Source organism: Phaethon lepturus, unplaced genomic scaffold, assembly GCF_000687285.1.
Source record: "Phaethon lepturus isolate BGI_N335 unplaced genomic scaffold, ASM68728v1 scaffold2134, whole genome shotgun sequence".
In the NCBI taxonomy this organism is placed as follows: Eukaryota; Metazoa; Chordata; class Aves; order Phaethontiformes; family Phaethontidae; genus Phaethon; species Phaethon lepturus.
The window spans coordinates 1,444-13,546 of NW_010532441.1; the positions used below are offsets into that span (position 1 = coordinate 1,444).

Sequence of the window (12,103 nt, forward strand, 5' to 3'; positions counted from 1 at the left end):
AAACAATTTATCTGATTCCTAATTTTTCTTGCTGAAAGTTTTCTTTTACTTTCCTTCAGTTTGGGAAATAATAAAGAAAAGGCTTAACTCCTCCTCAGCTGTACATTACATCCCTAAATCCATGCCGCAGGGTAAAGTAATACTCTTTATGTGGTGACAGCACCATCATGCCTCTGAGGATCTCAAATCACTTCTCAAATATTAAAGTCCCCCCAGTACCATTGCGAGATATTTGTGAATACATGGCAGTGACCTTCATTTTACAGATGAGGAATCTGAGGGGCAGAAAAGTTAAACAACTTGGCCAAGACTACAAAATAAGATACTGGAGGACCAAAGAATATGGAGTCATTGATTTTTTGGTCATGTGCTTTAACAGCTAGAAAATGCTCCGTCTGAGAATAGGGAAGGAAAGAAAAAAGGGGGGAAATGGGAATAAGAAACTAGAGATGCTGTAGATAAGAATTAAGATACGTTGGCAGAGTGGTGTATGACATATAAGGGAAAATCACAGTAACTTCCAGCTGAAATACATCCACGGAGGGAGAGATGTGCAGCCTGCTGCAGTAAGCTCCTGAATGAACAGTCAGCCATTAAATGGAAATGTGGATTTGAGATCTATCAGTCGGGACATCTTCTGACAATTTATACCTATGACCAAGTAATACTGGCTGCTGTTCAATATCTGATCAGATGAAGGAATCTTTACTAGCAAGCGTTGCGCTGCAGGATATAGATGGAGCAGAACTGAATGTACTGGGGAGACAGCCCCATGCATCTTGGCTATCCCATCACCTTCATTTTATGGTACAAAATCATCAATCAAAGCTGATCCCATGGAACTTACATCTCAAGGAGAATCAGGGAGCTAGAGTTCTACATTACCTGCAAACTCATTTAAAGATACCTATTTCTAAAACAAAACTGTTGCTCACAGGTGAGATTTTCCAAAATACTCAGCACTGGCCCAAAAAAGCTTCTGGATCTGGCAACAAGATTGTTTTAAATTCAGTGGGAACACAACTCATCCAAAGCCGTACCCTTTGGACAATCCCACACAAATTATTTTTGGTCAGATTTTATCCTTAACTTCTAACAAGTCGCATCTTTCATTATTGTCTTTTAGCAAATGAAGAAGCCAAAACTCAAACAGTAAGAATAACAATGATCTAATTTCTTCATTTATATACATAAATATTTCAATGGAAAAATCAATCCACTGCCAATCTGTTCTTGTGTGTCCTATTTTAAAAACAAAGGTGGCTTGGATATTCTTTTGGTACCAAACCAGTTTTTCTATTACACACAAGTGATCCAGTTGTCACAAGATCAGACCATGCAAAATTTGTTTTGGAAAACATGTGTTTGGATATTGAGTGTGAGATTAAAAAATACAAATGAAACAAAGTAAGAATTAAACAGAAGAGATTATAAATTTGGGTAGCCAAAATACAACCTGTTTGAAAGCCAGCCAGATCATTTGGATTAAGCAGGCTTATTTTAAGATGTGCAGTCCTGATGGGTCATGGCCTCCAAGCCAGATCTGTTTACAGTTACGGGCTGAACCCTTCATAAAAGCTGGATTTGTCAGGCTTTTGAAAAATCGCTACTCAGGCCACAGACTAGTGGGCATGTTTGGGTGCCCATGTTATAAGCTGCTAACATTAGAAATGCCCATGCTTCAGATCAGGTATCTCTTGAAACACTTTATTACCCTCTTCTTGTAATATGGAAGTTGAAAGCAGGCAGCCTTGTGGCAGACAGAGAAATAAAGACAACAGCTGCAAAACTGTGTTGTTTTTATTTTAAACATGCAAAATACAGTTCATGCATCTGCCATTTTGAAAAATCTCTCAGTTCATAGCAGATTAAATCAAAGACATTTTGGCTATCGACTCTCAATAAATATTTCAAAATGCTTTACAGTGTAAAGATAAGAAATTTAGCAAAATTTCAACAAACCTGTATAAAAAACAGATACAGTTAACTTTTTATTTCAAGGCGACATGCTGTAATGTAAAGAGTTCACTTTTTTTTCTGGATTTTTTTCTCATAAAAAGTTTTCAACAATACAACCGCTTAACAGATTTAAGCCTTTAGGCTACACATGCAAAAAAAATGGTTATTTTAGTTAAAAATCACCAAAACGTGCTATTATTTTTTGTTGTTTAATTTTTAAGTACAGTAGTTGTAGACAGTAGCATTTTTATTTTTTAATTTTGTAAAAGAGTGCAGGCGAGTTCACGGAGCTAGTGTCCTGGAAGACTCGTACTCTGACATACATTTTGGTTTTATCCCTTTGCCATTGTAATAGTCCACGACTTGGTTTGGAACTTCAGCCAAAACGCTTTTTGCTAGAGCAGCTGGGGATGCCTGCAGGAAATGGTAGAAAACACAAGCGTTAACCTGTCTCTCTGCTAGAAGTGCCGTGGGTTTTAGAGGCACTGCTGCCATGAGATCAAGGTAGGAAGTGTGGTACAGAAATGGAAGGCAAAAAAGACTCAAAAAGTGAGTGGCACTGTTGCTGGAAACTCATTCTGTGAGTTGGTTTGGGCATGTAGCTGTAGCTGCCTGAAAGTACACTAAAGCCAAAAGTGCTCTGCATGTTTTTCAGGTCTATTTGGACTATTTAAGTTCTGTAACTATAAGTTCAGGTGAACTGAACTTCCCTGCACTCTGGGAGAGCACCATATCACGATGAAAACGGCTGCAAAGACTTCATTTATCAGTACTTGGCAAGGAACCCTGCAGGGCTTCCAGTTGAACATGAATGGACATCACTGTAAAAGGGAGGCCTCCATCACCATTCTGCTCTTCAGGATCTGGCATGGTGTTTTAATGGCTAGGGAAGTTCTTAATTCCATAAAAAAGATTTTGTTTTCATTGGAATTAAACCATGGTCACGAGAAAGCTTCAATCCCAGGCTTTGTGGAAGCTTTAAAGCTCTTCCCGCAACATAAAGATGGTGGATGCCAACCAGAGTTAAGAACTGATGACCCTGAAATATAGAGTTGGATATAGAGATGGCCACTGGCTTTCACGACAGGCAGGGAGGAGGGCTACCCCGCAGTGCAATGAGAAACTATGCCCTCCGTCAGCAGCACAGAGTTGCTGCCTCACACCCTGACAATGCTTCGTTTTAAGCAGCAGGGCCTGTGGATGTTCTGTGGGCAACTGATACCTGCATGTGCTGCAGGGATTTTCCTCAGCCCCTGAATTCAGCAGTGACAAAATTGGCCTCCTGTTCTCCCGTGCAGCCCAATAGCACCCTCTTACCCCATCTTTTGGATTTGCTTGTTTCTAAGTATTTGGGTAGAGCTGATTTCAAGCCCCCCGGAGCCAGCCTGCCTGACGATGTTCCCTCTGAGCCCACCCCAAAAATGCAGTAAAAATCGAAATGCTTAAATGTCAGTTTGAGAGGTTTAAAATAATGTGTTTACCTCCAGATGGAGCACACATGGATCACACATTGCAGCTCAGATGATGCAAGGGAACTCAAATGGTGGCTGGGGCACATTTCTTCTGCACACCAAGTACTTTTTCCCACATTAATGAACACTTCCCCCCTCAATGTCTGTTATATTTTCAGCCAGGTTTCAAAACTACCATGTCACAAAGTAGTTGCATTGACTGCTTATTGCCCAACTCCATGTCATGGGTGGGATCCTTGTCCTTCCAGAGTCTTAAAATTAGGCTTACATAGGATGTAAATGGTAAACTATTCATAGGCAAGGTACTCCGGGGGTGCAGAAAGCCCCTGGGCTATTATAAATTCCAGTATCAAACGTTACAATGCTACAAATACAAAGATAACGCTAGCAAAACCAGAAACAAAACTGTATTTTGTATTTTGGTATTTTGAGTCACGTATGTGATTAGTAACGAATAAAGAGAATCGCTGTTTCCCTACTGCGACATTTATACCAAAATATTTGCAGGCAAAAAAGCCTGGAACATTTCTGCATGAACAAACTGGCAAAGCAGAGCCCATACTTTGCACCACAGCGCAGCAACTGTTCTCAGGTGTTACACAGTAACAGAACTCATTTATTTTAATCCTTCGAAGTGCAATGCGTGGTTTTCCACAGTTACCCTGTTCTTGCTTAAAACTTTTCACTGAAATCAGCAGAAAATACCCCCTGGAGTCAGGCGAATGGCTGATTTCTATGTTGCTATTGAGAGTTACTGTTTTTTTAATCTTCCGAGCCTGCCAAAGTTGTGTATGACTTAGCCCGCCTCTGTGCTGTCTTACCAAAAATACAACCCTGCATAAAGGGTAAGAACAGGGAGCGGGGGAAGAATGCACACGCATGCCCCTGCAATCAGGAAACTTCACTCTGCTCTATCGTTAGAAATGCTGGGCAGGAGCACTTGCCACCAGCTCCTCTGCGTCAGGTGTAGTCCACGTGTCTGAACACTGGGCCAACACGCATCTCCCTGCATTGCCTCCCGTCGCCGCTTCTCTCTCTTCTGACGCCACATCCGTTCTTCCTGAACGAAGGGTCAGCCCTTCCGAACAGGCTCTCTCAGGGCTCAGGTGCACGGCGGAATCACCGCCACTGGAGGAGTCAACTGAGCGATGCGCTCCTCGCCCGGCGTGCATGTGAAGTAAAGAGCCTTTCACTGAGCCTTAAGCTAACACATTTACTGCGCCCACAGGCTCACAGGCTGCTTGTGGCCCCACACTGAGGTGCCCTGGGCTAGCTGGCTTGACTCCGTGCTCCAGTCTGATCAGGGACAACTGTTGCGTTACAGAGTTTCATCATGCTGGTGATGTCTGTTAGTCCTGGGGCTCTTTCTAGTAGGGAGCATCCCAAAACCGTGGTTAGGGGTGCATTCCCATCTGGTGCCTCAGGGCACCTGTACCTGACGTACTTTTGTGGTGGTAAAAGTGCTTTCACTTCTAGACCAGATGGTTGCAAAGCAGCATTTGTGTAAGAACCAGACCCAGTAACTTCCGAGCTAAGAACCAGCCCTTGTTTAGCAGTGCTGTGTAAGGGTTACCTTCGCTGGGTTTTTAACACAGATGGTACATTAATGTTTTACTGTAATGTTTTCTCCCTGTTTAACTGCTATGCTTGAAGAGCATCCTAGCAATAAACACCTTAAGATGAATAGTTCTCAACTCATGGCTAATACACAATCAGATCAGCCAGCAGCAGGAAAATAATCCCCTATGATGATAATTGGTGTATATTACAAATGACTGTTCATTCAGTTCTATAGCTTCACCATGCTTAATCTTTAATTACAATGCATAGTGCAGCCATTGCTCCTTGCAGTGGTTAAGAGCTGTGCTTTCCACACTCATTTGTGATATATGTGTTATTAAGTCACAGTTGTTAGCCTCTGTGATTGAATACAATGCAGAATGGAATACAATCTACCTGTGGTATCAGATTTGTGCACAGTAAATATATCATGCATCCTAAAGGCAGAGAATTTCAGCTCTTAAATTATGACTGCGAATGGATTGAGACAGGTGATTTTCTTCAGCTACATTTCAGTGATTGTCAGCATCGCTGTTCTACAGTTTTAGGTGAAGGACACTCACATTGCTGGGGTGGTGATAATTATAGAGAGAAGAAATTCACTTGGGTTCAGGGAAAATATTTTCCCTTTATTTGTTATGTTCCCCTGTAGTGAATTGCACGTCACCCACTCTACAATGGGACATCTTTTTTAAACAGTAATGGTTATCTCGATTTTATGAAGCCTGTGCAACTACAGGATTTGCCAAGAATCACTACAATTATTATTATTATTTTGATGTCTTCAAAGTTATTCCCTAAAGAGAGCCAAAAAGGTAACATGCTTTACTGAAGTACTCCTGATACACTACATCAGGTAGGAGATTAAAGCCCTATAATAAAGCTTTCTGCCCACATTGGGTCTTGGGACAGTAAAACATTGAAATGAGTATGAGGTTTTAGGTATGTGAATAATTGTAACTAACTGAAATGTGTTAAATGCCCGTATGAATGACATTGAAGTGAGTATTGAGGTTTTAGGTATGTGAATAATTGTAACCAACTGAAATGTGTTAAATGCCCGTATGAATGCTGTGCAGGATCAGAACAGTCTCTGAAGTCAAACTTATAAAACAAAAAGTATTCACTCTATAGGTAATTTTTACAACTTCCTTCTCCCTCCTTTCAATTTTCTCACAGGGGCAGCTTTTTGATAGATTATTTTTGATCTCTTTGGATAGATATGAGATTTTGAGTTCCAGGCTGACCTAAGAATTGAAGTAATGAAAAAAAATACTGTTTGGGTTGACTCCAAATAAATTTCGGTTTACTGTTCCAGCAAAATAAAAAATAATTGCTCACTAATAATGTTTTCTTCCCTCCTTCCATCAGTAGTAGAGGTAATACAGATTGAGGCATAAATAGATACTTGATTTATCAGAAAAACCTATAAACCTTATACAACTTGACTTGTAGTCTTTCTGAAAAGATCCTTCAACTTTTTTTTTCTACTTAATAGTTCAGCAACCTAAATATCAAAACTAAACACAAAGTGCATTGACAAAAGGGATGTGATTTTTAACTAAATACATCTTTTACTTAAAGCTGTCAAATGTAATATACTGATTTATGGTCATTATTGTGTTTGATCAGAACTGATCTGACAAAAATCTCCCAAATGTGTTAAATCCACATTTCCCTGTGGGGAAAATAAGTTTGAATCAAAACACCACATTGATTTCTCCCATGAAAAATCATTTCACTAGTTGATGCAAAAGGCATGGTCTTTTGTTTGTGCTGAGGATAAGTAGGCAAGATAGCTGTGAATGTCACTTTGTTCAGAGAGGGATATTATTTGGGGTACGACAATAAAGAAACTCAGCCAGAAATGGCCATTGTTATTGGCACTCGTCCATTACATTGACATTTGCTGAAATGCTGAAAGATCACAAGAAACGGACTAAATATCAAGTTGGGTAAGATACATTGTCTTATCTGATGTAGCAAATACATTATCTATCTCTATATCTATATTATCTCTGCTACTGAGAGAAAGGGGGAGAAAAATATCACTATTTAACAAGAGCAATAAATTTTTAAGGTTGCTATCCTCTCCCAGTACAGAGGTTAATCTAAAACAGCTAAAAATAATATATGCTTGTCATTTGACCAATGCTAGCAATTAAAATCACACATAGACTCACTCACAAGTTAACACCAGAGGCACAATATATTCAGTGCCCGGAACTGCAACTGTCAGCGTTGATCTATTCAATCAAGGATGATTTCAACTTCGTTATAAAATCACAAAATGAAACCAAAAATAACAAATACAGCTGGCTTTGCCAGTTCCTTGCAGAAAAGTGTTTTCAACTAATTGAAAGTAGGTCTAGCACTAGCCCAGAAATAACTTGCCTCTCCACACTTTTACAATAGACTACAGTGCAGCAGTACACACTTGTGATTACCCGATGGAGGAGAATCACAAGCTATGAGCAGGTTGTCCTCATACTTTGTTTCAGCAGATACTTAATAGATGACTGAGTGGCACTGTCAGCATAGGAAGGTACATATCTACAATTCAGCGGCAAATCTGCAGCTGTCTGGCATGGTAACGTGTGCTAATAGCACAAGGTGAGTTTTACACCGTGTGAGGCTCCATTTACATAGAGGGAAAAGAGGAACAAGTCTGCTTCTTTCACTCAGTAGAGTTTGCGAAAGTAAGAAGTGTGTCTAGATCTAAGACAACTATGTCAGAATTGTATTTTGAAGAGAGAAAAAAGAACAACTCTTGAGAAGTGGAAAATAAAATGAAGGTATTTTAGAAGTAGCAAAAAGAAAAAAAACTCTTGTGGTAACAAAAAGCCTAGAAAAACTAAAGAAATGTAAGCACTGCAAACCCATATGCAGACCAAAACCAGCCCAGAACTGAAAATTTCTGTGTGGCAAATCCAGATCTGAGGATCACTAGTGTATGAAAGCAGGTTGGAAAGGGCAATCTCATGAGGAGAATGAGTCAGTTATGCTGTGGGGTAAAGACATTTTCAAATCAAATAATACCGAGGATATCCTTCTCCTAGACATTGGGGTGAGCAAAAAACCAGTCCGGAGAACCACTTAAGTATAACAGAAAGAATGAAGGGAAAGAAGGGAGGGAAAGATGGAAAAACAAAGGGAAAGTGATGTGACCGGTATCGCAGAGGAACACAATGGCCATTTCACATCTCCATATTCCATATGGAGGAAAAGGGCCCTGAAAAACCCAGCTGTGTGGGGGAAGCTCCTTCTGTGGGTGAACACAGTCTCTACCCAGCTGCTGAAAAAGTCCCTGGGACAGATGCTGCAATGTAGGGCAGGTGACTGAGGATAAAAGTACGTGGCCCAGGCATTATTTCAAATCTGGCAACTTCATGATGGGTCTGTCCTTTGCTGTCTTACAGAGTGCCTCCTACACCATGCTGGGCTCAGGCTGAGGGCACAGGGAAGCTCTTAGTAACACCACTTTCTTGGTTCTGTTATTGTACGGTATCTGGGGAAAGGGTTTGAAGGCGAGCAGGATGCTGTGGGTGGATAGTCCTGCCTTTAAGAATGTAGGGACCTAAATTTCAATATGGAAACAGCTTCCTGGGGAACACTGTAGGTACAAATTCACAGCCACTTCAGCTGCCTGTGGAAATGAAGGGATGGAAAGCAGAATACAGTAGACCTAACAGAACAGATGCAAAAAGAATGGAAAAGAGACACTAGGAAAAAAAAGCCAGGGAGGGTGACCAAACTAAAATCAGGGCGAAAGTGGAAGTAGGGACTGGCACCACAAGAGGCACATGGATTCTGCCCCATCTCTTCCTTCCCCACCCTCACCATCTCACTAATGGAGCACATTTCATTCTGTATTCCTTTTCCCCTCCATTTCTGACATAATAATGGCATAGACTTACTAAACACTTCCTGCCCATCCAAAGTTAGGCCCAGCCCCAGGGATCGTTTACTCTATGTTATATACATTCACCCTTCTCTGGAATGGATGGAAAAGTCAGCTTACATGTTTGAAGTTCCTAAATGGCACAAACTGGACAATGTCTCGAAGCACAGGCTCGCCCTTGGGAGACCTCAGGATCCCATCATCACCATCCAGCATCTGCATGTCACTAAAATCGGCGTTCCCCACCCCGACGATGATGACTGACATGGGAAGGTGAGAGGCATGGACAATGGCCTCTCTGGTGTCAGCCATGTCTGTGATGACGCCATCCGTCAGAATCAACAAGATGAAATATTGCTGAAGTTGTTGGACAAGAAGTGAAAAATTATATTGTTAGTTAATCTTCCAAAGCTGCTTGCCCTTTTCCAGTATAAAAGTGTTTCTGGCAACCCACTCATGGACTTTTTTAAATAGAAAAGAGCCTTTATAGTGACTCAAAGGTTAATTGTGTTTCCCATCCAAAACCCCTCAGCTACTAATTTCTCCTCTTCTGGAGTTTAGCTCTAGTTCTGGTAATTTCCAGGAGCTGGAGGGAGCCAAGGGATGCACAATGTAGAAAAAGGTGTTTCTAGCTGCTAGGGCTGGGAGAGTCAGGACTTTGGGTGGGAAGTCTGGAATAGTCCTGAGATGCTCACTAGCCCTATTTTCCATCTGCTGCACAATCACTTCTGCTGACAGTTTCCGATTACATTTTTTTCCCTTTGGGAACCAGTGGGAGGCAGGGAGGAATGGGGTATTGAAGCGTTACAAGCCTGCAGCAGAGCTGTCAGGGAGGTTATGACAGCACTTTGCAGAGGAGCTTTGCTAACAGGCAAGTGGGATGGGTGCAAACTGGAGGATGATCCACTGGTGCCTGTGGGAGAAGCACACCACGATGGCAGGTCTACTGCATTCTGCAGAGTAACGGGGTCCCTGAGGGGAGCAAGGGTGTGTGCAGGGAGATATACGTCCATTTTCAGGTGCTTCATACAGAGCCCTGAAGAGAGGTTTTTCTCATTCTCTAAAGCAGAGCAAGCAATTTTGTGTGCTCGTCATTTCTTTCTCAAAACTCCAAAGCCCACTGGGACTGGGATCATGGGCTATGACATCTTCACTTGGTAATAGGGAAGAGTGACTCTCACTTGGATCCTTTATGAATTGTTAGGCAGCTGGAGTCCTTTACCAAATGTGCATTAATAGGAAAAATAAATAGGTAATAGAATTTGGTCACTCTGCACAAGCAATTCCAACAAAAAGTCATCATTAAGGTTTGTGTATACACAGCTATATAAACTCACACAGAGTTCTGTTCATCACCTCCTGCCATGAATAAAACAAACCACGCAGGGAGAAAACTTTATCTGGAAGACTCATGCTGTAAATTAATTTGGTTTTCAAAGAGAAAGCGGGGATGCTTAGGTTTAGAAGAATGAAGCAACTTAATATGACATACTAGTTCAGAGGCATCACTGGGAACAGTGTGAGCCACCTCAGGATTAGGTGAGTATGGAAATTCAAACATAGCAATTTCCCTTTTTAGGACTGGGACTCTAAATAGTATCAAGATCCTGGAAACAGCACTGGAGTGACAATCACAAGTCCAGACTCATGAACAGAAATGTTTGGGAACTGCTGCCTTAATAGGACTTAAAAAAAGGCTAAGTACATGGAGAAAGTTTAGAAAAAGCTCCAGGCCTGGTGATGAGATGCATGCCAATGTACAGCTCTATTCTGTTCCTGTACATAGGCATTTTTCTTGCTGCAGTATACAAGCCCCCTCTTACATCCTTGACTCCCACAGCACTGCTCTTGTAAATGTTTCAGACCTACTCGCTCACTTACTTTCTCCAATTCTCTCATTCTCCCTTTCTCTCATTCTGTCTAGAAGGCAAGATAAAAATAAGCCTAATCCATTTCAAAGATGTAAATTTAAAACACAATCTATGCTTAAGCCTTTTAGCCCAAGAATCTGTCATGAGTTTTGTATCAGATGCAGGCTAAAAGGCTTGTCTCCTGATTTCTAAAAGGCACATAATAGTGCATGTTGGTAATAGCAAATTGAAACCTCCATCACTGTAGTTTTCAAAGGAATGGTTGTAAAAATCCCCTAGTTGAACAAAAAAGTTTTAGTACAGCCTCTGCAAGAGACTTGAAATTGGATAAACTGGAGGGAATCATTTGAACTCATCTCCTTGTATGATGAACACTTTTAAGGCTTGGCTCCTACATTTTTGTAACCTTAGTGGTGCCATTTATGTTTCCACGGTGAAGAACTGGGTGTGTTACAGTAAAACTGCTCTAAAAGCAGGAAACAGAACAGTGGGGGAAGAGTTTAAAGTTGTGACTACTGAAGCTATAAAGGCTAGATACACTGCTCCAGCTGACACAGGCTCAAGCTGCCGTCTATGAAGACAGTTAAAACTGTGAAGGCATGATTCCCATACATGAAAAGGCCTTGTTTTGATGGCCTACAAGGGATCCACCATAAGACAAGAAAAAAGCCAAACACAACATTATATCCTTACCGAGGCCTCCTTGGTGTTGGTCTCCTCAGATGCTGATTTTGCCACCTTCTGGATGATGGGAGCAATGTTTGTTGGCCCATACAGCTGCAGCTTGGGAAGGCAGCTCTGATAAGCCTCCACAACACCTTGTATTCCTAGCATGAAAAGCCACAAAAGGCAAATAAATGTCGAGCACATCACCAATGTCATGCTTGTTTAACATGTAAATAAAAGGCGTGTTCTTAATGAATAAATTCAAAATATCACATGATTAGTAAGGACTAACAACTCCAGATAAAGTCCAAGAAGCTGTCCCTAGCTGCCTTGAATCTAGTTTGTAATATATAATTCATTATACCATGCTTCTCCTTCCCAGCAGTTTTTAATGTCTGTTTTCCAGGTATCAGCTTGTAATGCCATAGCTTCCATCCTTCTCTGTTCAAGGTGTAAGTGATCACTTCCTGATCACCAGCTAAGATTCATGCTAAAAGGGTAGACACAAATTAAAAACACTTCAACACTTCTCTCTGCTCCTCTTCAGCTAAGTATTTATTTCTGTTTGTCAGTTGTAGTTACCAACAAATCTGTCCTTTGTGCTTACATCCTAGAGCTGTAAGGAATTCAGACATCTTTCCAAATACCACAGAATCACTAGGTTGGAAAGGACC

The 12,103-nt window shown here is 41.2% G+C and overlaps 1 protein-coding gene across 1 annotated transcript; it reads right to left on the minus strand.

The window, feature by feature from the left end:
• Positions 1–1,787: 1,787 nt before the first annotated feature.
• On the minus strand, positions 1,788–11,590 carry LOC104619049 (copine-4; the record flags this gene model as incomplete). Its single annotated transcript, XM_010284814.1, has 3 exons — positions 1,788–2,373; positions 9,013–9,249; positions 11,457–11,590. Coding segments are annotated over 3 exons (503 nt in total), but the record flags the coding sequence as incomplete, so codon positions are not given.
• Between the last annotated feature and the right edge of the window lie 513 nt (positions 11,591–12,103).